Source organism: Myotis myotis, unplaced genomic scaffold (genome assembly GCF_014108235.1).
Source record: "Myotis myotis isolate mMyoMyo1 unplaced genomic scaffold, mMyoMyo1.p scaffold_m19_p_1, whole genome shotgun sequence".
Classification (NCBI taxonomy): domain Eukaryota; kingdom Metazoa; phylum Chordata; class Mammalia; order Chiroptera; family Vespertilionidae; genus Myotis; species Myotis myotis.
In genome coordinates, this window is record NW_023416313.1 from 116,843,933 (window position 1) to 116,870,909 (window position 26,977).

The 26,977-nt window shown below is 44.6% G+C and overlaps 1 protein-coding gene across 3 annotated transcripts in view; it reads right to left on the minus strand.

Annotated features, from left to right (window-relative positions):
• Positions 1-26,977, minus strand: part of EDC3 (enhancer of mRNA decapping 3) — a 121,466-nt gene that overhangs the window by 27,656 nt on the left and 66,833 nt on the right. For all 3 annotated transcript variants that reach the window (XM_036348821.1, XM_036348806.1, XM_036348814.1), the window contains one exon: positions 18,881-19,216. In XM_036348821.1, the coding sequence (XP_036204714.1) occupies positions 18,881-19,216 (336 nt within the window). The remainder of the gene's footprint in view (positions 1-18,880; positions 19,217-26,977) is intronic.

Here is a 26,977-nt window from a genome sequence, read left to right on the forward strand (position 1 = left end):
TCAATAGCCTGATGATTGCACCCACTTTCAATTTTAATTTATGACACAGCATTCCTGAAGGAGTAATACTATTAAGAAATTTGATGGGAAAATTTTCCTTTTCGGCATCATCTGTTCAGTCAATGGAATCATCACTCAAATATGTGTGAAACTCTCCATCAAATATATCCAAAATTTCTTCATTTAATTTTTGAACGTGTTCATTTTTTGGACAAAGAATTGCACATTTAGATATATTTTTAATATTATCTATAGACATACTATTTCCAAAAGTGGCTTCAATAATAGGTCTGTTACAAATCATTTCACGGGGGATTTCAATAATATCCATTCCTAAATAAAAACTGCTATCAAGTTTGCCATCTCCAAGTTTTACTAACCATTCACTATAAGCAGATTCCTCTGATATCATATTTGTTTTAAGAGACAACTTTCTAAAACATCCCCAGACACTACAGTACTTTAAACTCGTTTGTACTACGGCCGATCGCATAGCATGTGGTAAATACTGAGACATTGTTGAAAATCCCCTCCGAGAATGAGAACTTTCCTACCAAACGGAACATTCAAATTCATAATTTCTCTTAGTCATCTGTCTATGGTGTTTATAGCATGACTGGATGCCATGGTGCATTCATCAATAAGAAGTTGGGCCTTTTTAATGGTTTTAGCAACTTCGCTCTTTATATCGAGTCTAGAAATTGAAGTTTCATTTAATGGAATTGGTAATTTATATTGGGAATGAAAGGTTCTTCCACCAAGAAGTGAATTTGCAGCAATTCCTGTAGATGCTGTGGGTAAAACAGTACCACCATGACCTCTAATATAATGTGTTTAAACTTTATACAGATATGTTTTTCCACTACCACCTGGACCATCCAAGAAAAAGCATTTGGGTGTACAGTTTGATCTTCAATGGCTGAAGTTATAGTCTGAAAGGCTGCCAACTGTTCATCATTCAGAGAATTTATCAAAACCTCTGCCTGTTGTTGCTCATACAATTCATCACATGTATTTGCATTCATTAATAAAGGATAGTCCAGAAGTTTGAAATGTGAACATTTCATTCCATGTAATGTGAATACCTCCTGAATTTCGTTAAGGGCAAGTGTTTCAGTTTACACAGGTACCTTCTCTTTGGTGTAATTTCCAATAGGAACTTTCAAGGTTTATTCTCATCCCATAATTTGTCTGCAGCAGAACAACATCCAAACACACATGTGTATGCAAAAAGTTGCCGTAGTTGTTTGGGCATATTAAGGATGATTGCATCGTCAAGCGTATCTTTCCAGATAGTGTCAAGTAATAGTCCTCGGTGTTTAGCAGCTTCATGAAATGTATCATAAGTTACACCTCCTACAGTTCGCAGATGCTCAAAACTTATCTCACCTTTTACATGCAGAAGCAAAAGTCTAAGTTAGTATTGTTCTGGTTCTCGAAAGCTCACAGTGAACAGTCTACCTAATACTTTATTCACACCCTTTCGGCGTTTTGTCCACAAAGAATTATTAAACACATATTGCTGTAGAATCTCCCAATAATAATAATTACGTGCATCAGAGTCTTCTCTATTTAATAAGAACCAAGCCATCAAAGTTGAGTTATGCCTTTTAGCCCTATCTAAAACTTCAGCAAAATTATCAGTATGAAAATATAAATTCTGATCATTTGGCAAATGAATAGCTAATCTTGTGATTGCATGAGATTGGTCATGCATTCGCATTCCCAAAAGTCTCCAAACAGCCTCGGGAGCACTCACATACCTGGAGTCAATAAAGTCCTGTACTTTGTCATGATTGATCATATTTTTTTCAAAAACTTGAATATTTTCACAATCGTGCCCTTTATAGATGTATTTAAATAGATATTTGACACTTCTAATTGATGCACAGACTTCAACATTTATATGACAGTTATATTTGAGGCACAAATATGGGTTATAAGGGACAATCCAAGTATTATTGACAATTTTATTTCCAATAGAAATGGTGCTACCAGATCTTCGTTTATATTTGGGATATCCATCACTATTTCCAATGGTCGCATTTTGAAATTCTTTTGGATATCCCTTTGAACATTTTCCATACATGGACTATTTGGATTTTGTATTCCACATGGTCCATGTACCATATTTGATTTTACAATTTGAAAAAGTCAAGGACAATGGTCCTCATCTAGAATTTCTGCCTTAACTATATGGTCACAATGTCATCTTCTAAACGTAATTTGGACTCACTATCTAATATCAATAACATGTGAGTGTGAGGCAGTCTGCATTTCTGAAATTCAATGACATGAATTTTAGCTATTACTTTGCCAAATAAATGGAATTTACAGATGTCATGTAAAAGAGCATTCAGCTTAATATTAAAAACTCTGGCTACCAAGTCAGGTCTGTTTTCAACTTTTTGCCAGTGTTGTAAATTGTTTGCAATATCTGCCCATTTGGGGTTACATGTCATGGTTACGAATAAATCGGGCTTGCCATACCTCGTTACAGTTGCCATAGCATCCTGATACCGCTGCTGCATATTTCTGGGACTATCCTCAAAAGATGATGGAAGTATTATTATTTTACCAATCGGCACATTGTCCTTTTCAGATCTAGATTTGAGATAATCCATCAAATCACTATATTTTTCAACTCTCAACTTAGATTGGTTTGCTTTGATGAAATTTATCTGATTGGCCTCCATTTTTTTTTTTTTCTTTTTTAGGGTTAGGGTTAGGGTTAGGGCTAGGGTTAGGCCTAGGGTTAGGTTTGGCCTCCATTTTTAAATATGAATCCACAATAAACTGTTAATTTTCCTGCATTTAAAATAGGGTTGAACTTGTCCCTCACAGTGAGATGAAATCCATAATACTGCATTTGTGTGACTTGTGTCCGTACATTTTGTCTAGTATTATTATTGATTACACTGTTGTCGAGTCTATTTTTTTTTAACATATTTTATTGATTTTTCACAGAGAGGAAGGGAGAGGGATAGAGAGTTAGAAACACTGATGAGAGAGAAACATCGACCAGCTGCCTCCTGCACACTCCCCACTGGGGATGTGCCCACAACCAAGGTACATGCCCTTGACTGGAATCGAACCTGGGACCCTTCAGTCCGCAGGCTGATGCTCTATCCACTGAGCCAAACCAGCCAGGGCCTGTTGTCAAGTCTTAATGCAATATCTATTCCCAGCCTTTTTCACCATGTGGAAAAAGAATAGGATATGTCATTGCATCTAATGTAGGAAACAGGATACTGATTTGTTTCATTTTAGTGGCACCTGGATTACTGGGATCTGGTTTACAATGAATGAGCAAGTCCCTTTCAAAAGGAGGTTCTCCATCTTCGTTTCTGAATATGACAGCAACCTCGGTTACATGGGGAGAATTATATCTACCTGGGTCACTGTTACGATTGTATTTAATTGCCATTGTTACTTCTGTGGGAGCAATACCTTTTGCTGCTGCTTCAAATTGGGCTTCCTTTTCTACCTCATGTAGCATCTTGTACGATTTTGTTAATTCATTTATTTCATGCATGAGGTTGTTGATGTTGATCATGAGTCTTTCTGAGAAGCCCTGGTTTTCTGGCATTGCTAATCTTTTACTTGTAGCTTCGGCTGTATCCAAAATATAAAGTTGAACAAACTTCTGAGAAACACCATCCGAAGGATGTAAAGTTCCATTACGGTGATAAACTTGTCCATGTATTCTAAAACAGTATGGCCCATACCCTGATGGCGATGCAATATTAGCACCCATGGAAGCAAAAGCAAAAGAACTATTTATGGATTGAATATTTTCCATGAAATTGTTACTGTCAGAATCTTTGTTTGTCATTAATCTTTTTAAATATGCCAGGTAATCTGGAAAATGTATATCATTTGGACAGACTTTCCCTTTGCTACAACATCGAGTCAATTTCCCATCAGATGGTTTTTCATCAGAGAAATTTAGGGATAGGCAAAATTCACATCGAACAATCATTCCACCACAACTATGTTCGAGGATTGCATCCTCATGTACTCCATTTTTGCTGAGAAGGCAGTTCCTACCGGTATTGGTAGTACTTGTTGATGACTGTTCTCTAGACATATTCTGTCGTAACCACCGCCTTCTTTCAACTTCAAAGGCACATTGGTCTTTAGACATTTTCTGTCGATGACGCCGGTGTTTTTCGGCTTCAGAGCAGCGTTTTTCCAGTAGCTGCTTTTCAGGTACATTCTGTCGCAGGCACCGCCTTCTTTCAAGATCAGACGCATGTTGCTCTGCAGACATTTTCTGTTGATAGCGCAGGCATCTTTCGGCTGCAGAGCTACGTTGTATCAACAGTTTTTCTTTGGACATAGTCCCACCTCTCTACTGTCACAGCCTGAGATGCAGATGAATGAGAGTCCTGGCTGTCAGGCCACTGAGAGCTGTGTGACCAACGGCTGATTCTGGCTGATTCTGTGGCGGTGGGACTTCCTCCTTCCTGCTGTCAGTTTCCACAGCTATGATGAAGAAGCTGGGGTGGCAGAGGAGCCACGCCCTCCAAGCCACCAGCTTTCTCACTCTGCTGGACCCCACAGCAGCATCTGTCGCTGCCCGCCACACCTCCCTGGGTCCCTCATCTGGGGCCCGGACCCCGCAGGCGGCATCTGGCGCTGCCTGCCCCACCTCCCCTGTCCCCGATCTGGGGCCCGGACCCCACGGATGGCATCTGACGCTGCCTGCTCCGCCTCCCCGGGTGGCATCTTGCGCTGCCCGCCCCACCTCCCTGGGTCCCTGATCAGGGCCCGGACTCTGCGGGCGGCATCTTGTGCTGCCCACCCCACCTTCTCCCGTCCCCGATCTGGAGCCCAGACCCCGCGGGTGGCGTCTGGAGCTGCCCACCCTGCCTCCCCCGTCCCAGATCTGGGGCCTGGACCCCCAGGCGGCATCTGGCGCTGCCACCCTGGCTCCCCGGGTCCCAAATTGGAGGCCTGGACCCGCGGTGGTGTCTGGCACTGCCTGCTCCGCCTCCCCGGTCCCCAATTTGGGGACCGGACCATGCGGGTGGCGTCTGGCACTGCCTGCTCCACCTCCCCGAGTGGCGTCTGGCGCTGCCCGTCCCGCCTCCCCCATCCCCAATCTGGGGCTTGGACCCCGTGGGCAGTGTCTGGCATTGCCTGTCCTGCCTTCCCGTGTTCCCCGATTGGAGGCCTGGACCCGCAGTGGCATCTGGTGCTGCCTGGCCCGCCTCCCCGGTCCCCGATCTAGGGGCCCAGACCGCCTGGCAGCATCTGGCACTGCCTGCCCCACCTGCAGTATGCAAATTTAACCGCCATCTTTGTTGGGTTAATTTGCATACTCTCCTGATTGGCTTGTGGGTGTAGCAAAGGTATGGTCAATTAGCATCTTTCTTTTATTAGTGTAGATATGTCTCTGTGGCTCTTTTAAAATAAGTAATGTAGGAGAGGTGCCTCCCTGGAAATGGTATCCCTATAGCATGTGGTCTAACCTGTAAACAAAGGATGGGGAATTGGGGTCGTGAGGAGATCAAGGCAGGAACCACATAGGCTGGGTCAATGTTTAAGAAGACAATGAGATCATCTTCCCTGAAGCTCAAAGACCTAACTAGTTATGGTGGGAAAAGTAGAAAGGCAAGCTACAAAACAACTGTGACTTCATCAGCTGCTCCCCTTCAGAGTAGGAAGGAAAACTGTTTTCACCAAGAGAAATGGGTGTGCATAAGTGGGGTAAGTAGTTCTACACTCAAAGAGAGTCCAGACTAGAGTGCCTCACTCGAACTTTGACTTGATCCTCTTGGAAGACAGTAACTAGTGTACTTCAGGTCATTTCATACACTTGCTGCTCTCCAAATCTTAGCAGACACGTAGTGTAGAGGCAGAGTACACCCTTAGGCCAAGCAGGTGGGTTAATTGCGCAGATTCAGTGCCTGCACCAATAACAATCCCCAGCCTCCCATCTGGGTGTCCAAGTACTTGAGGACAGAAGAAGGCTACAAGGTGGCAAACAAATGGTAGAAATAAAAATTCTACCCAAAAGAAAAGGTTCTTGAATAGAAAAACCTGAGAGGAATTTAATAGAACCTGGGAATGAAGAATTCAAAAAACTTTAAAAGTCATTCCCAATGAAAGATATACTGGAACATTTAACTCCAGAAAAATGGGGATAACAAAAAAAATGGAGGTAACAGTGTAACCTCACAGCAATGCCATGAAAATTAACTGACATAAGCATGTGAACAGAATAAATACGCAATAAACAGTCAATATTATGATGTTGCTTATAGTGATGCTGCTTCTGAACCAGACTTTCACCTCACCTTCCTGTCACCCCAAATACATCTGATTATCCTATACTCTAAGACCCTGAGGTGCTGGACAATGACTGACCAGAGTATCTAGAACGGTGTCTGATACATAATAGAAATTTTGTAGAAGTTGACACTTTGAAATTACACTACTGAGGCAGCCTTTGAAATTCACATTTGAAGTCACATATTGACAAATCCTATATAATAAAGAGGTAATAGGCAAATTACCATCATGCCCTTGCACAAGGTGGCCGGCCCCATGTGGTCACAAGATGGCTGGCAGGGTAGGGCAGTTGGGGGAGACCAGGCCAGCAGGGTAGGGCAGTTGGGGGCGACCAGGCCAGCAGGGGAGGGCAGTTGGGGGCGACCAGGCCAGCAGGGGAGGGAAGTTGCAGGGGACCAGGCCGGCAGGGGAGGGAAATTGGGGGGAGACCAGGCAGCAAGGGAGGGAAGTTGGGGGGGACCGGGCCAGCAGGGGAGGGCAATCGGGCCAGCAGGGGAGGAGTTAGGCATCAATCAGGCAGGCAGGCGAGCGGTTAGGAGCCAGCAGTCCCAGATTGTAAGAGGGATGTCCAACTGCCAGTTTAGGCCCGATCCCTGGGTCACAGATTGGAGAGGGTGCAGGCTGGGCTGAGGAACACTGCCTCCCCCACCCCCGTGCATGAATTTCGTGCACTGGGCCTCTAGTAACAATTATGAATAGGGCAATGTACTAGCTGCTTTTCTACATGATCTCATTTTAAAAGTATTATCCCAATTTACAGATAAGGGAACAGGCTCAGCAGCCCCCTTTCAGCTATGGATCTCAATTCTCTGACTCTACAGAAGCTTCCTTGTTGAAACCTTTAATAGTTAGTAACTCCTTCACCACTATTCCTCAGTGTGGTAACTCTAGTATCTGCTTTCTCTGGGCTCAGACACAAAGCATTACAGGTCAGTGGACTCAGCCCACTATAAATCAGTGGTTCTCAACCTTCTGGACCTTTAAATACAGTTCCTCATGTTGTGACCCACCCATAAAATAATTTTTGTTGCTACTTTATAACTGTAATGTTGCTACTGTTATGAATCGTAATGTAAATATCTGATATGCAGGATGGTCTTAGGCGACCCCTGTGAAAGGGTTGTTCGACCACCAAAGGGGTTGCGACCCACAGGTTGAGAACAGCTGCTATAAATCCATGCAATCTCACTGCAACTAGACCAGGGGTGGGCAAACTTTTTGACTCGAGAGCCACAATGGGTTCTTAAACTGGACCAGAGGGCCGGAACAAAAGCAAGGATGGAGTGTTCGTGTGAACTAATATAAATTCAAAGTAACCATCATTACATAAAAGGGTACGGTCTTTTTTTTTTTTTTTAGTTTTATTCATTTCAAACGGGCCAGATCCGGCCCGCGGGCCATAGTTTGCCCACGGCTGAACTAGACTCTCACTGATGGTTTTCCTGCCTCACAGGTTTAATGCCTTTCAATCTTCTTGGTCACCTGATCCTTTCCCACTTGTTTTCAATAATCAAACTGGGTTATAGTGAGGCTGTTAAGTGTGGCTGAGCAGAGCTCCTCCCATGTGAGAGTGTCCTGACCTATTACCTATTGCATATTACCTATCAAATTCTCTGAATTCTACCCTGAATTCTATCATGAGACCAGTCTAAATAGATAGATAGGTGGACATAGTCCACACCTCTCTACTGTCACAGCCTGAGATGCAGGTGAATGAGAGTCCTGGCTGTCAGGCCGCTGAGAGCTGTGTGAACAACGGCTGATTCTGTTAAGTGTGGCTGAGCAGGGAAGTTGGGGGGAACCAGGCTGGCAGGGGAGGGAAGTTGGGGGGGGACCAGGCAGCAGTGGAGGGAAGTTGGGGGGGACCAGGCCAGCAGGGGAGGGCAATCGGGCCAGCAGGGGAGGAGTTAGGCGTCAATCAGGCAATCTCACTGCAACTAGACTCTCACTGATGTTTTTCCTGCCTCACAGGTTTGAGTCTAAATAGACTCAAAGTCTTCCAAAAAGAAATTTGGATTATGTCATTTTTAGAATCTTTCAGTTGTTCCCCATGGCCACAGGACAAGGACAGCATTGGCACACAGGGCTCTCTGTGCTTTTGTCCAAAGCTATTTTTAATTCCTTCTCCTCCCCAACACAAACTTTTTGCCTTGGCCAAACCAGCCAATAGAGGACCGTTCCTCACCAGCACCTGCCCAGCCTACTCATGAATATCCTCTTCATGTTTGTCTGATGAAATCCTGCCCATGGTTCAGGGCTTTTGTCCTGTTCTGCTCTGATCAGCCTAGTCTTCCAGACCTCTCCTGCTTCTCAACACGCAGTACACTCTCATTGGACGCTAGGCATATATAGTATACTAATGGCCCAGTGCAAAAAGTTCGTGCACATTAAAAGGGAATGAATTAGAGGAAATATTTTAATATTGCTATTTGCCCTTTCTCTATAATAGAAGTGTGAGAGATGAAAGGAAATTAGTAAAATGTATATGAAAATAATTTATAAATTTTAATAAACAAACAGTAACAAAAGAATATAACAACAGAGGCATGATATAAAAACAACAAAACCATGATATGAAAACAATAAAAACATGACATAAAAACAATAAAAGCATGATATAAAAACAACAGTGATGCAAACAATGACTGTTAAAGTGATTAAACTTATTCTAATATCTCCCTGTACACCACATTAAGAGTAAAAACACTTTCAGAGTGCTTGACTAATTTCCCTTAGGATAAACTATTTACAACTTTAACGTCACATGCTCTTCGAACTCGAGAGAAAGCAACATATAACTGATCATGTCGGAAAACGGGTTCAGGTAGAAATATTCCTACTCTGTCTAGAGTTTGTCCTTGTGATTTATTAATAGTCATCGCAAATGCTGGCATCATGGAAAACTGTTGTCAAATTACTTTAAATGGGAGCCCAGTGTCAGATGGGGACAAATCAATTCTTGGAATCAGAACAACCTCTCCCTCTGCAGATCCTGTTAATACTTCAGCTTCGATAATGTTAGGTTGTAATCTTTTGATAATAAAACTGGTACCATGACGAAGACCTCATTTACTATTAAGATTTCTCAATAGCATGATGATTGCACCCACTTTCAATTTTAATTTATGACACGGCATTCCCAAAAGAGTAATACTATTAAGAAACTTGATGGGAAAATTTTCCTTTCAGCATCATCTGTTGAATCAATGGAACCATCACTCAGATGTGTGTGAAAATCTCCATCGAGTATATCCAAAATTTCTTCATTTGATTTTTGAACGTGTTCATTTTTTTGGACAAAGAATTGCACGTTTTGATATACTTTTAATATTATCTATAGATATTGTATTTCCAAAGGTAGCTTCAATAATCCGTTACATATCATTTCACAGGGGATTTCAATAATATCCATTCCTAAATGGAAACTGCTATCAAGTTTGTCATCTCCAAGTTTTACTAACCATCCACTATAAGCAGATTCCTCTGATCTCATATTTGTTTTAGGAGACAACTTTCTGAAACATCCCCAGACACTAGAGTACTTTAAACTCGTTTGTACTATGGCCGATCGCATAGCATGTGGTACAATACTGACACATTGTCAAAAATCCCCTCCAAGAAGGAGAACTTTCCTACCAAATGCAACATTCAAATTCGTAATTCTCTTAGTAATCTGTCTATGGCGTTTATAGCATGATTGGATGCCATTGTGCATTCATCAATGAGAAGTTGGGCCTTTTTAATAGTTTTAGCAACTTCACTGTTTATATCGAGTCTAGAAATTGAAGTTTCATTTAATGGAATTGGTAATTTATATTGGGAATGAAAGGTCCTTCCACTGGGAAGTAAATTTGCAGCAATTCCTGTAGACGCTGTGGGTAAAACAGTACCACCAAGACCTCTAATATAATGTATTAAAACTTTATACAGATATGCAGGTGAATAGGATTCCTAACTGGCAGGCCCCTGACAGCAAGCTGGCCACCTGTGGATTCCGTGAGGAATGGGGCTCCCTCCTCACTCCTGTCAGGGTCTGGGGTGTAGGAGAATGGGTTTCCTGGCTGGCAGGCCACTGACAGCAAGCTATCCAACAGCAGATTTTGAGAGGAATGGGGCTCCCTCCTCCCTACTGTCAGGGTCTGGTTTGAAGGCCGACCACACCCCCTCCTGGGCCAGACCCAGAATTCTACCACGCTGTGCCCTCCGCCTCAGCAATCCAGAACTGACTGCCGCTGGGCACTCCTGGTGCTCCGAGGGTGGGTACTTCCCTCAGGCCTCACAGGAAACAGCTCAGGGAGGGCACAGTCCTTGGCAAGGAGACCCACGACTCAGTGTATCTACGTTCCGAGGGTGGGTTCCTGCCTCAAACCCCACCCTCGAGGGAAACAGCTCGGTGTGGGTGCAGTCCTTTGCAAGGTGACCCAGGACTCAGTGTGTCCATGCTCTTAGGGCGGGTTCCTGCCTCAAACCTCCCCCTTGCGGGAAACAGCTCAGGGAGGGCTCAGCCGGTGCAAAGGCACCCCCTGCAGGACTGACTTCCTTCCGGTTAGTCAAGCCTTGGACATGACGGGCATTATACCCAGAGTTTTTATATAAATAGACTGCCATTTCCCAGTACATTTTAATAACCTGAACACAAGGACTGTCTTTGAATAACTTTCAATAAGCACAGCTGATGCCGAAGTCCATTTATTGTCTTCACTAGCTGAGTATAGACAGAGTTAGTAACCTTGAAGCCCTAGCAAAGGTCAGGGCTGTGCACCACCCAGTCAATCTAGATCAGCCGTGGGCAAACTACTAGCCGTGGGCAAACTACGGCCCGCGGGCCAGATCCGGCCCGTTCGGCTGTTCTATCCGGCCCGCGGAGCCGAAAGAGCGGAGGGTTCTCTTGCTCTCCCCTCCGCTCCTTCACCAGCAGCAGTGTTAACATGTATTAGTTCACACAAACACTCCATCCATGCTTTTGTTCCGGCCCTCCGGTCCAGTTTAAGAACCCATTGTGGCCCTCGAGTCAAAAAGTTTGCCCACCCCTGATCTAGATAATGGTAGCTGAAGCAACCTCCCTACCTTTATTCCTGTAAATAGCTGAAGCAACCTCCCTACCTTTAATCATGACGGTATCTGTGTGTCATTGAAACCTCCTTACCCTAGGGCTACCCCAGATACACCTCCTTACCCTAGGGCTACCCCAGACAAACCTCCTTACCCTAGGGCTACCCCAGATCAAATAAAAGGTTGGAGCAGCCTGAGCATTGGGGGAAGTTCCTCTCCTTGGGCTACCCCAGATACACCTCCTTACCCTAGGGCTACCCCAGACAAACCTCCTTATCCTAGGGCTACCCCAGATCAAATAAAAGGTTGGAGCAGCCTGAGCATTGGGGGAAGTTCCTCTCCTTGAGTTGGACTTGCCCGCCTGGCTCCCCAACATTTCCAAATTGTCTCTTGTCTCTTTTCTCTCTCATTTGTGTGCGGCTCCTCTTTCAAATCCCGAACCCTAATCCACGCGGGACGTGGAGGGAAACATACTCGACACACAGAATTTTGACTGATCCAAAGTGTCTTAAATATTTTGTTTAGAATATTATGAGTGTTGAGCAAAGATTCTCTGAGGCCTTACCACTCTCCTTACCAGTGTTCTTTGGGGACCTCTCGAGTGTTCACATGCATCTAGCATTTTATAGCCAAACCTAACACACACGGATGTGGCCTCTGATATCATTATTTAGCAGAGTAGGTCCAAGCTGGAGGAATATCTGATAGGCTGTGACTGCTGGAGACGACAGAACAATAGGTCCTTGGGTTATGTCAGAGATCTATTCCTACGGAGCGACGTAACGCAATTTTCACTGTAAGTTGGAACCTGCCTACATAATCACCTATGTCACTCACATGGAGCGCAAACACAGCAGTAATGAAGTGAAACAGTAAGAAAAATTTTAAAAAAAGATAAGAATTCCTGACCTTTACTAGTGGTAGATAATAAAAAACATAAAGCACATATGTACATACATCGAAATGAAGGAACTTTTTTTAAATAAATAAACTAGAGGCCCAGTGCACAAAAATTTGTGCACTTGGGGGGCGGGGGAGGGGGGTCCCTCAGCCCGGCCTGTGCCCTCTCGAAGTCTGGGACCCATCAGGGGATGACCACCTGCTGGCTTAGGCCCGCTCTCCGGGGGATTGGGCCAAAGATGGCAATCAGACATCCCTCTGGCAGCCCGGCAGCCCTCAGGGGATGCCCACTTGCAAGCGGGGAGCAGGCCTAAACTGCAGTCGGGCATCCTTAGCGCTACTGAGGAGGCAGGAGAGGCTCCCACCACCACCTCTCAGCCACAAGCCAGGGTGATGGCTGTACTGGCAGTCATCAGCCTGGCTTGTGGCTGAGCAGAGCTCCTCCCCTGTGAGAGTGCCCTGACCACTAGAGGGCAGCTCCTGCATTGAGCGTCTGCCCCCTGGTGGTCAGTCTGTGTCATAGTGACCAGTCATTCCCAGTCCTTCTGCTGTTAGGGTTAGTTTGCATATTACCCTTTTACTATATAGGATAGAGGCCTGGTGCATGGGTGGGGGCTGGCTGGTTTGCCCTGAAGGGTGTCCCGGATCAGGGTGGGGGTCCCGCTTGGGTGCCTGGCCAGCCTGGATGAGGGCATGATGGCTGTTTGCAGCTGGTCACACCCCCTTCAGGGTGGGGGTCCCCACTGGGGTGCCTGGCCAGTCTGGGTGAGGGCTGAGGGCTCTTTTCAGGCTCCCGTTTTTAGGCTGGCGGGTGACTGAAGCTCCCAACCTCTCCTTTTTTTCTTTATTTTTTATTCTGGGATTTATTTACCTTCTATGGCTATCACTGGAACTGAGAGCTGGCTTTAGCTCTGAGGCTCAGCTCCAGCTCTGAGACCTCGGCTGCTGAAAGCAGGTATGTGGGTTTGTTTGGCTTCTATAATTGAAACACTGTTGCAGCTCCAGGTCTGAGGCCCGGCTGCCTGAAAGCAGGTTTCTGGGGTTTGTTTAGCTTCTATAACTGCAACATTGTTTCTTAAAGTGCAGCTCAGAGGCCGGCAGCAGCAGGCAGGAAACCTTGGCTTCCTCCATCACTGGAGCAAGCAAGCCTCCTGTTCGCTTCAGCTGCCTGGCTGCCAGCCGCCATCTTGGTTGGCAGTTAATCTGCATATTGCCCTGATTAGCCAATGGGATGCGTGTCGGAGGTATGGTTAATTACCATGTTTGTCTATTATTAGATAGGATGGGAGATGGCGATATAATCATGAAACAAGGTGCATCAAGTCTGACGTAACCCGAGGACTTCCTGTACTGTCAAAAGACTCAAAAGGGCTTTCCAGAGAGAAAAGACTTGTTTAAATCAAGAGTTAAATTTAGTTGCTTCCTGAATGTGTTTCCCCAATCAACAGAACTTTTATACCATTGTTCCCTCTTAGCACCCACAGTTGGTGAAGAGTATTGCCAAGAGAAGAAGTATAATCAATAGTAATGTCTTATAAACTGTTAACACCACTTGGCATGCAGTAGTGTATGGAATACCAGCAGCGAGCTCTCAGAACCTAAAACCCCAGCCACCACCAAATGGGTAGTTACTTTTCTTCTGTTGCCTCTCTGGGTCTGGGGATTAGTAGAAAACAAGGTATTTGAGGTTCTAGAACAGTGATGGCGAACCTATGACACGCATGTCAGAGGTGACACGCGAACTCATTTTTTTGGTTGATTTTTTTTTGTTAAATGGCATTTAAATATATAAAATAAATATCAAAAATATAAATCTTTGTTTTACTATGGTTGCAAATATCAAAAAATTTCTATATGTGACACGGCACTAGAGTTAAGTTAGGGTTTTTCAAAATGCTGACACGCCGAGCTCAAAAGGTTCGCCATCACTGTTCTAGAACATGAATGCCACAAGGCTAGATTGAGTAGCTATCCAAACCACTTTTCGTGTAATGGCTGATCTAAGTTGGCCAATTTCTGAGGGCATACTAAAGAGAAAAGACTATAGTCTATTTTGCCATTAAATTGACCTTCTCATACTATATTCTCCTTCCTGTTAACTGCATTCAGAAGAGGAAAGTATATAGGATAAGGTTTTTAAGAGCCTCATCTGTAAAATCAAAGAATTATACTAGGTAAGCAAGTAACCTAACACTAACATTGTATGAACCTAGGTTGTTTCCCCACGTATTCCAGATAGTTTGCCTTATTCTGATCCTAACATTCGGGTAGTCGATCCAATTGGAAAAGTGTCCCCATCTATGCAATATCTGAATAACATTCAGTAAAACCTGCTTTGAGGCTTATTTATGCCTAGGATCTGAAGCTGAGATAAAAATCACGGGTAGTGCCGAAACCGGTTTGGCTCAGTGGATAGAGCATCGGCCTGCGGACTGAAGGGTCCCAGGTTCGATTCCGGTCGGGGGCATGTGCCTGGGTTGCGGGCACATCCCCAGTGGGAGATGTGCAGGAGGCAGCTGATAGATGTTACTCTCTCATCGATGTTTCTAACTTTCTATCTCTCTCGCTTCCTCTCTGTGAAAAATCAATAAAATATATTAAAAAAAAAAAAAATCATGGGTAGAAACTGCTCAGGAATATAACTGTTTGCTGACTCCTTTTCCAACATAAACCCTGCTAGGCAAAAGGGCTTCATTTCCATGCCTTAGCATTGTTGACACTTTACTGATTCTCCCTGTTATTCTCTCCCAGTTAGTTACTTCACTCCAAGGCAGGCTATCATCTCCCTGAGCTTAGGAATTCCAGGGAAACCACATACTGAATGACCAACAACCTCACTCCAAAGAGCTACCAGCAGAGGCAGTAAGAGGGGAGCAGTCAGAGGTAGAGGAATGGCAGATCTGAGGTGATACTACCTGAACTGCTGGATGAGAGCTGCCTTTGAAAAACTTAAAACATGGCAGGTTAAATTAAGCCTGATTCTGAACTACGCTGTTTGCCTTTACATAGGTGGTAAAAATCAAAGTTCAGCAAGATACACTCAATGACACTTAGGAAACTACCTTAGTAAAGAGGCATCTCTGCCAGAGTCTGCTAGTGATAGATGGAAACAATTTAGGAGTCGTTCTTAGCTTGACAGTCTTTTTTTTTTTCTTCACATGAAAAGCAGGTACAAACTTCTACACACAGCAAAACCAAATACAATAGAGCTCTATAGCTGTCTACAAAAAGCCATTGCCAGCCTGGCTGGTGTTGCTCAGTGGTTGAGCATCCACCATGAACAGTTCAGTTCCTAGTCAGGGCACATGCCTGGGGTGCAGGCTTGATCCCCAGTAGGAGCTGTGCAGGAGGCAGCCGATTGATGTTTTTCATCATTGATGTTTCTCTCTCTCCCTATCCCTTCCTCTCTCTGAAATCAATAAAAACATATTAAAAAAAAAAAAAAGCCATGTCAGATCTGATTCTTTTCCATATAATTAAGCTGGCTCCATAATTCTCCCTATAAGCACTACTAGCATTCAAAATTTACATTCAAAACTTCAAACCAATTACTCAGTTTCTTCTCTACCTATTAAAATGATTATGATTCCCACTTTAGCTTAAGATAATTCTATAACAATGGTTTTCAAACTATATTCCAAGAAGCCCAGTTAAGAATGTGGTTTGGGAGGAAGGGACAGAGATGAGGAAGAACACCTCTCCCACAGCTGCTTTTACCTGCTTTTATATGTTTGAAGACTCTACTGCTAAAAAAAAAAAGAAAAGAAAGAAACTTAAAAAGCACTGGGGTAATAGACTCTAGACCAGCCGTGGGCAAACTACGGCCCGCGGGCCGGATCCGGCCCGTTTGAAATGAATAAAACTATTGGAAAAAAAGACCGTACTCTTTTATGTAATGATGTTTACTTTGAATTTATATTAGTTCACACAAACACTCCATCCATGCTTTTGTTCCAGCCCTACGGTCCAGTTTAGGAACCCATTGTGGCCCTTGAGTCAAAAAGTTTGCCCACCCCTGCTCTAGATTATCATATACAGTGATATACACAATTACCAAGGTACTGTTTTGTTATATGACAATTATGACTAGTCAACCCTCAATGACCAGGGCTAGCAGGAGATGAAGACAGTGTAGTAAACAAATGTAATTTACTGAAACCCTAATTTTAACCAGTGGTTTCAAACATTCATCTCCAACTGTTTTTTACCACAGCAAATAATGAAGAGTTAAACTTCTGCTAAAATGTTCAGGCAGTAACAGGGAAGCCAAGGTGAAAATAGATTGGATTATGTGAATCTAGATAGTTAGCCCATATGCCTTTAGTTATTAATCATAAAATCCTATCTAATAAAAGAGAAACATGGTAATTAGCATACGACCACTACCCTTCCCATTGGCTAATTAGGATGATATGCAAATTAACTGCCAGTCAAGATGGCGGCCAGCAGCCAGGCAGCTTGAGGCGAACATGAGGCTTGCTTGCTTCAGTGACGGAGGAAGCTAACGTTCCCCGCCTGCCGCTGCCGGCCTCTGAGCTTGCAGTTTGAAACATTTTTACAAATATAAAACCTAAACAAAACCCCAGAAACCTGCTTTCAGCCAGCCGGGATCTCAGAGCTGGAGTTGAAACAGTGTTTCGATTATAGAACCCAAACAAACCAGATACCTGCTTTCAGCAGCCGAGGCCTAAGAGCTGGAGCCAAGACTCAGAGCTAAAGCTGGCCCAGAATAAAAAAAAAAAAGAAAAAAAGGAGTGGTTGGGAGCTTCAGTCACCCACCAGCCTGAAAACAGCCCTCAGCCCCTCACCCAGACTGGCCAGGCACCCCAGTGGGGACTCCCACCCTGATCCGGGACACCCTTCAGGGCAAACCAGCCGGCCCCCACCTGTGCACCAGGCCTCTATCCTATATAGTAAAAGGGTAACATGCCTCCCAGCATCGGGATCAGTGGAGCCGCGAGGCCTCCCGGCACCGAGATCAGCGTTGACAGGGGGCAGCGCCCAAACCCCCTGATCGGCCTGCGGCTCTATGTGTGACAGGGGGCAGGGCCACAACCTCCCTATCCGCCCTGCTCTGTTCGTGACAGGGGAAGGCGCCCCAACCCCCTGATCAGCCCTGCTCTGTGCCTCATAGGGGGGAGCTCCCCAACCCCATGATCGCCCTGCGGCTCTGTGTGTGATAGGGTGCGGTCCCACCCGCCCCCACAGGCCCTGCTCTGTGTGTGACAGGGTAGAGCCATAACCTCCCCATTGGCCCTGCCCTGAGTGTGACAGTGGCAGCACCCCAACCCTCTGATCGGCCCTGCTCTGTGGGTGATAGAGGGTGGCGCCCCGACCGCCCCCCACGGGCCCTGCTGTGTGTGTGATGGGGTAGAGCCATAGCCTCTCCATCGGCCCTGCCCTGAGTGTGACAGGGTGCGGCGCCCCAACCCCCTGATCCGCCCTGCCCTGAGTGTGACAGTGGCGGCGCCCCAACTCCCCTATCGGCCTTACTCTGTGAGTGACCAGGGGGAGCTCTCCAACCCCCTGATCGGCCCTGCTCTGTGCGTGACAGGGTACGGAGCCCCAACCCCCCTGATTGGCCCTGCTCTGTGCGTGACAGGGGGTGGTGCCGCAACCTCCCCATCGACCCTGCCTTGAGTGTGACAGGGGACGGTGCCCCAACCCCCCAATCGGCCCTACCCTGAGAGTGACTGAGGGTGGCATTGCAACCTCCCGATCTGCCCTGCTCTGTGCATGACAGAGGGCAGCGCCCTGCTCTGTGCATGACAGGGGGCAGCGCCCCAACTCCCCAATCAGCCCTGCTCTGAGCCTGACCAGGGGCTGCACCTAGGGATTGGGCCTGCCCTCTGCCACCCGGGAGCAGGCCTAAGCCAGCAATGCATTATCTCCCGAGGGGTTCCAGACTGCGCGAGGGCACAGGCCAGGCTGAGGGGCCCTCCCCACCCCCCTGAGTGCACAAATTTTTGTGCACTGGGCCTCTAGTCGTATATAATAAAACCCTAATATGCAAATCAACTGAATGGTGGAACGACCAGTCGCTATGATGTGCACTGACCAACAGGGGGCAGATGCTCAACACAGGAGCTGCCCCCAGCCCGCAGGCTCTGACCAGCAGTGGCAGTGGGGGGTGGGGCCAGTGAGCAGGCGGCATCAGGCCACCAGCCAAGGCAGGTGCCAGTGCCTTCCCCCCCCCCCCCCATCACCCCACCCGTCACTCTGCAGAGGGAGGAGACCAGCGGCACTAGGCCAGCCCAGGTGGGTGCAAGGGGGCCCCAATCGCCCCACCAGTCACCCCACAGATCAGCCCTGATTGCCAGCCAGGCCTAGGGACCCTACCCATGCATGAATTTCGTGCACCAGCCTTTAGTACTAAATAAACTGCAGAACAGATTCTGCCAGATGCAGGATATAAATGGACATGTAGAGAAATCAACTCCCTCACAATGATAGGTAATTATGTTGTATTGGCCATAACCCCCAAGAGACAATAATAATCGCCAACCACCAAGCCACTTTAATTAATTCCTACTATAAGACTCTAAGTCAGAATCTGGGTCATTCTGTTCCAAGCATAACAGGAAGGGGAGAGCAGCCAGGAGGATGTGGGATCTCGTGCAAAACTCACCTGTGCAGAACTCCTTGCTCACATTGTGGGGCACTGTGATCCGTCGGTAGACTATGGGCTCTGACTCCAGGATGTTCTCATCATGGCGGTACCGAGTAGGCCTTTCATTTGGGATACCCCTGGAACGGGTACCACTTCTCCTCTCATATGTATCAATCTCCTCAAACACAGCTGCCTTGTCAAATAGGGCTAGGTTCCCTTCAAAATCAAAATCTGTGTCTGGGATCTCTTCAATATCATCCCCAAAGCACTCGTCATCTTTATTCTTCATTTGGCCATTCTTTAAACCACTTTTCTTTGGAGTTGCCTGATTTGGGTGCCTGCTACTAGATGACCCTGGAGAAAAAAATAGGAACTAAATTCAGTGTGCCCACAGAAAAGTGCTCAGTGGAAGTAGAAAATGCATCAGTCCTTTGTGGAGAGCGTTACAGGAATCAAAGTGAAGATGGTAAGCTATTCTTCAATCATATTAAGTAGCACAAACTACCACAAATTTCATGAAATAATAGATTTTATATATTACCCAAGTAATAGTGAATATAAAATAAGCAGTACTGCCCTGGCTGGTGTGGCTCAGTTGACTACAGCATAATACCAAATTCCTGGTCAGGACACATGCCCAGGTTACGGGTTCAATCCCTGGTCGGGGTGTGAACGAAAGGCAGCCGCCAATCAATGTTTCTCTCTCTCTCTCTCTCTCTCTCTCTCTCTCTCTCTCTCTCTCTCCCTCCCTCCCTCCCTCCCCCCCTCCCTCCCTCCTTCTAGAATCAATGAAAAACGTATCTTTGGGAGAGGATTAAATAATAATAATAACAAGAAAATAAGTGGTACTCCTGGAAGTTTAAACCAGTTCTCTCTCCCGAAGGAAACTGGTAATGACAGGCTTTTAAAAAAAATTGTGTTGCTGTTGCAATCCTTACCTGAGGATATTCCCCCGCCCCATTGATTTTTAGCGAGTGGAATGGAGGGAGGGATGGTGGCGGAGGGGGGGCGGGGGAGGGGAGACACACACACACACACACACACACACACACACACACACACACACACAAACATTGATGTGAGAAAGACACACTGATTGGTTGCCTTCTGCAGGCGCCCCAACCAGGCAGGGGATTGAACTTGCAATCCAGGTATGTGCCCTTGACAGGGAATCAAACCCACCACCCTTCAATACGCAGGATGACACTCCAACTACTGAGCAACAATGGCCAGGGCTTAATTTTTTAAAAATTCATTTGAGAGAGAGAGTAAAAAACATCGATGTGAGAGAAACTTGGTCAGTTGCCTCCTTAACATATCCTGTACCCTGACTAGGGATTAAACCCAAAACATAGGTATGTGCCCTGATCAGAAATCAAAACTGCCACCTTTCCGTGTATGGGACAATGCTCCAACCAACTGAACCACACAGGCCGGGGCTAAGAGAGGCTTTTTTGATGACTGAATATCAAAAAGTGAAAGGGCAAAAATACAGTAGTCTCCTCCTACAAGTCTGGGTGGTTTGATTCTGAATGTTAAGCAATTAAGAAAGAATACTTCAATGTGACAGACACTCATAGGAAGATACTATTCAACCAGCTCTTAATTCTTTCTTAGCAAGCAAGCAACCTTCTGATTTTTAATTTGGCACCAGGCTAGAGCCCAGTGGGTTAGAATCCCTGGGTTAGACAAATTCCAGATTCTGAGCCAGATATACATCTCCCACTATACATCATTATTTTAAAATATATTTTTATTGATTTCAAAGAGGAAGGGAGAGGGAGAGATAGAAACATCAACGATAAGAGAGAATCATCAATCAGCTACTTCCTGCATGCCTCTCCCTGGGGATCGGGCCTGCAACCCGGGCACGTACTCTGACGGGGAATCGAACCTGTGACCTCCTGGTTCATAGGTTAATTCTCAACCAATGAGCCACACTGGCCGGGCTAAGTCGGTATTTTGACTTATAAACCTGTCCTTAGATCTTTGGATTGATGTGATCTCTTTTCTCAAAAATTATCACTTCTGAGTAAACAATTTCTGAAACATCAAATAATGACAAGGACCATATCGACCTGATCCTGCAGAGGCCACACCAAGATACACATCAGCAACAGGGCAGCCAGGCACCCTTTGTCTCTAAGACTCCATTTGGCTGACACACATCAGTCAATTACTCTCCTGGCAGCAAAGGCATAAGACCCCACAGAATTCTCCAAACCATTCATTCCAAGAGAATCCTGAATTGAGTTTGTACTCTGATCCTCATCTGACTACCTGAAAGGTTGGACCAGGTGCCCGGTATGCCAAACTGAACCTCCAACATGGTCTAAATAAATGTAAGGTACTTCCTTGAAGACACTAGGCTCCTCAATTACTGAAAATACACAAGTAGAGGTTAGGATGATCATAAACAAACCCTCTTACAAGTACCATCCCAACTATCTGCTCTAACTCTTCTCAGAGCAACTCCCTTCCACCCAATGGGCCATGAGTCAGGAGACCTAGGATCTAGTCACAGTTCTGTCAGTTCACTCGATATAGAATCTTATACCTGTCATCCAACTTCTCAGTTCCCTTGTATGTAAAATGCTCACTCTGTATCCCCAGCAGGATTTCTAGCACATAGCACAGAGTCAGTGGGTATTTAATGAATTAACCAGCACCAGCAAGATTACTTACAATAATTATTCTGAAAGCTATCGACTATGCAAATGTAACTGGTGTTCTAATCTTCCTAACTGCCAAATACTGGTATGAAAAAGGGCTGTGGCTGGCAGTAAAAATGAGATTTAGACCTCTGGAAAAAAACTAAAGCTGACCAAAATTACACTTGGAAGGAAGAGCTGGCTGAACCACCAAAAATAGCTCAGATTAATTATGAACTACTAAGAAGGTTGTCAATGGCTGGGTAAGTTCTGATTCCAATAATTTAGTCAGAGCATGTTGTGTGCCACAGCTAGGTGCTGGGAATATAGTATATAACCAAGACATGCTACTCAAAAAGGGAGGAGGAGAGATATATAAGCAAATAAATAAAATATGATGTGATGAGTGTTATAATAGAAGCTTATATAAAGTGTTCAAGAAATATGGATGAAAAGCAGAGCTGGATTAGGAACGGGAGAGTAGGCATGAAAACACAAAGTCAGGATAACTCCATCAGCAATGTATGTTGGCAAGGAAAGAACTAGAGAAAAAGTCCGGTTTGCAAAATTATTAATGTACTGCCTCAATATTAAGTAAAACCATTCTATTAGGAAACAGGTCTCTAATACAGTGGGTGTGTGCATACCCAGGTGTGCACAGGATGGTCTACTGGGAGTAGAGAGACTGTACTAAATATTCTATTTACATTCTTTTTACTAAAACCAACAAGAAATCAATCTTTATGAATTTAATGTATGGATGGTTAACTGACACCTTATGAGGTTTCATGCCAGTATTTGAGATATCTGAGCAAAGAGTGATGCTCTATAACAAGAAGTTATAGATGCAAGTAAAGTTACATCATTTTTTTGTGTGTGGTAAAATATCCTATATAATAAAAGCCTAGGTGGTGTCATGCCCTGGCGCGACGTCACCACAAGATGGCCGCCCACACGTCATCACAAGATGCTGCTACAAGATGGCCGGCAGGGGACAGCAGTTGTGGGCGATCAGGCTAGCAGGGGAGGGCAGTTGTGGGCGAGCAGGCCTACAGGGGAGGGCAGTTGGGGGCGATTGGGCCAACAGGGGAGGGCAGTTGGGGGCGACCAGGCTGGGAGGGGAGGGAAGTTGGGGGTGATCGGGCCGGCAGGGAAACAGTAAGGCATCAATCAGGCCAGCAGAGAAGCGGTTAGGGGTTAGGCTGGCAGGCAGAAGTGGTTGGGGGCAATCAGGAAGGCAGGCAGGTGAGCAGTTAGAAGCCAGCAGTCCCGGATTGTGAGAGGGATGTCCAACTGCTGGGCCTAAACCCCGCGGGGAGCGGGCCTAAGCCGTCAGTCGGACATCTTTAGCACTGCAGTGGAGGCGGGAGAGGCTCCCGCCACCGCTGCTGCGCTCGACAGCTGTGAGCCTGGCTTCTGGCTGAGCAGCGCTCCCCCTGTGGGAGTGCACTGACCACCAGGGGGCAGCTCCTGCATTGAGCGTCTACCCCCTGGTGGTCACTGCATATCATAGTGAGCAGTTGAGCAGCCTTAGCATATCCTTAGCATATTACACTTTAATTGGTTGAATGGACAACTGGATGACCGGACACTTAGCATATTAGGCTTTTATTATATAGGATTTGTTACATATTGTCTAAGGTTGCTTTTGTGCTACAAAGGCAAAGCCAAGTATTAGAGACAGATCTTATGGCCTGCAAGCCTCAAATATTTAAAATCTGATCCTTATAGGAAATTTGCTCACCCTGCTCTACATCATGCCTCTCAGGTATTCTTTCTTGCTATGATTGCCATGAAAATAAAATAAAAATTTAATTAACGGAACCTGGGACCAGTTCTTTGAATATCTGTTTCATTCGAAGTGTTAAATGTGTCACTTTTTAAACTATCTCTTTGAACTCCAGTCCCGATTCCCTTTGTGAATCGGGACTGGAACTCTGCAAACTACATTTTTCTTTCCTTAGTTGGCTTCCTGTCAGGTTCCACCACCAGCAGTAGGTACCTGAAGAGGCTGGAAGGGACTATTTCTTCCTTTGCTTGCTATTTGCACCATCACTGCCCTAGCAGTTGGTTCTAGTCTCCAGCATTACTTTCTGACATCTATAGACACAACCAGCTTCATTGCTCCCCTCAGAAGTACTGGCATCAGCTCTCTGAAGCCCCTTCTCTGAAATTTGAGGTTCTGATAACTCCAACCTCTTCCCTTTTTGCTTTTTTTAAATATTCTAACACTTACTCAACCATTTCCTTACATTAAATTTTTTCTCTAAGAACCAGCAGTTACTATTTTCCTTAGGGTTATACCAAAATTTTAAAAATGACTCACAGAGAATCAGTCTGTTCTAACCAAATAATGCTAAATAGAAAAATTATTTTGAAATATTTGAATATTACTGTAAAAATAGTTCATGTTTATCTAATCCTTTTTAATTTGTACAAGTAAAGACATTTCTGATTTACAGATACCTACACATACAGAGAAATAGAGCATATATTTTCAATTCTAAAATCTCAGACAGAAGCCCTAGCTGATTTGGCTCAATGGATAGAACATCAGTCCTTGGATTGAAGGGTCCCGGGTTTGATTCTGGTCAAGGGCATGTACCTCGGTTGCAGGCTTGATCCCTGGCCCTGGTCAGGGCGTGCACAGAAGACAACAAATCAATGTGTCTCTTTCACATCAATGTTTCTCTCTCTCTGTCTCCCCCCCACTTCCTCTCTCTAAAAATCAACGGAAAAACACAATATTAATAGAAAGGGAAAATACTAAAGAAACAGAAGGTCAGCCAAGTTCTATTGCTGCTTTGGACTCACACCTAGGAGCTCAGAAAAGATGCACCTGTGGTCCACCTGCTCATGAGTTGCATTACTGGTAATTTTTTTTAAGCAGATTTACTGAGGTATAACTTGTATATAAAAACCTGCCATACTTAATGTATTCAATTTGATTAATTTGAACATATGTATACACTGTGATACCATCATCACAATCAAGATAATGAACAGGTCCATCATTCCCCTCCACCCTGCAAAAGTCAATGACTCAGAGTCATTCACTCTGTTCTAATCAAATGTTAGGTTTTGTTTTTGTTTTTCAGGATTTTAAGCGTCAATGGCATCTTTTTTTTCTTTATTGATTAAGGTATTACAAATGTGTCCTTATCCTCCCATTGTCCCTCCCATCCCCCCAGTCCTGCCCTCTGTTGTCTGCGTCCATCGCTTATGCTTATATGCATGCATACAAGTCCTTTGGTTGATCTCTCCTCCTTACCCCACCCTCCCCTACCTTCCCTCTGAGGTTTGAGCATCTGATCGATGCTTCTGTCTCCAGATCTGTTTTGTTCATCGATTTATGTTCGTTATAATCCACAAATGAGTGAGATCATGTGATATTTATCTTTCTCTGACTGACTTATTTCACTTAGCATAATGCTCTCCAGCTCCATCCATGCTGTTGCAAATGGTAGGAGCTTCTTCCTTTATACAGCAGCGTAGTATTCCATTGTGTAGATGTCCCAACGTTTTTTAATCCACTCATCTGCTGATGTGCACTAAGGCTGTTTCCCGATCTTAGCTATTGTAAATTGTGCAGCTATGAACATAGGGGTGTATATATCCTTTCTGACTGGTGTTTCTAGTTTCTTGGGATATATTCCTAGAAGTGGGATCACTGGGTCAAATGGAAGTTCCATTTTTAGTTTTTATGACAAATGTTAGTTTTTTATAAAGCAAAAAATATTCTGAACCATTAAACCATATTTGAACTTGTAAAATATTACTTTAATATAGTTCACTTCATGTTTATCTAATCCTTTTAAATTTGTACTTTTGTCTCATATCTAATGTATATAATATGCAGGTATATTAAGTAAATAAACTGATGATCCAATCAAGAGTTATTATCAATGTCATAGAAACTGTTAATTCTATTTTGTTGTGGCTGTTAATCCTCACCTAGGATATTTTTTCCACTGCTTTTTAGTGGAAGGGAGGGGGCAAATGACAGAGAGGGAGAGAGAGAGAGATCGATTGGCTCCTGCACATGCCCTGACCTATCAAACCTGTAACCGAGATACGTGCCCTTGACCAGGAATCAAACCCAGGACCTTCAGTGCACAGGCCAACACTCTAACCACTGAGCGACACCAGCCAGGGTGAAATGGTTAGTTCTAAAGGAGGAAATACAAGAAACCAAATGAAATAATATCAATATTATGAGTCAAATACTTCATGCTTATTTTAAGGCACTATTTAGGTCAAATCATAGTTTCCTCTAAAGCAGTGGTTCTCAACCTTCCTAATGCTACGACCCTTTAATAAAATTCCTCATGTTGTGGTGACCACCAACCATAAAATTATTTTCATTGCTACTTCATAACTGTAATTTTGCTACTGTTATGAATCGTAATGTAAATATCTGATATGCAAAATGTATTTTCATTGTTACAAACTGAACATAATTAAAGCATAGTGATTAATCACAAAAACAATATGTAATTATATATGTGTTTTCCGATGATCTTAGGCGACCCCTGTGAAAGGGTCGTTCAACCCCCAAAGAGGTCGTGACCTGCAGGTTGAGAACCGCTGCTCTAAAGCTAAATATAGTTTATTTTGAAGAAAGGAATGGGGGTGGTCTATTCAAGTCTCTGATTTCCAGCCAACTGCATTTATTTATTTATTTATTTATTCATTCATTCATTCATTCATTCATTCACTTATATTTTTATTGATTTCAGAGATGAGAGGAGAGGGAAAGATAAAAACATCAATGATGAGAGAGAATCATTAATCAGCTGCCTCTTGCACACCCCCTACTGGGGATTGAGCCCGAAACCCAGGCATTTTCCACTGATAGGAATCAAACCTGGGACCCTTCAGTTCGCAAGCCTATCCACTGAGCCAAACCAGCCAGGGCTCAGCCAACTGCATTTATAATCACACTGCCTGCTCAATGAATCCAAAACACCATTTTACACATGGGAGCATTCTGATTGGCCTTTTCCTATGGGTAATCACTCAAAAACTTTTCATTAAGCATCTACAGCTATCTACTGGGATCTGTGCTTGGTATTAGAGGATAATGTTGAACAATATTAACTTAACCCCAGTCTTAAACTAATGTTATACTATCATTCCAAATCACTCCAGCAGACCCAATAGTTAAATTGCCTGCATTTTCCAACGTAGCACCTTCAATAGGCCCTTGCCATGGGTAAGCAATTTTTAGAGTAAATAGTTTTTCCCCCCTCTTAGTAGACTGTTGTTACCTACCCAACATTCAGACCCCTCTACCCTCACAACAAAACCCATTTTTGTTTAGATAACCTCCTCTCAGGATAGAAAGCTGACTAATTCCTAAATCAATCATGGTGGTGGTCAATAACTGATTTAAGCATGGGTATGCAAAGCAATATGGGTATGGCTAAGCAGACATGATAGGGCAGGGGCTAACAGGAAAAAG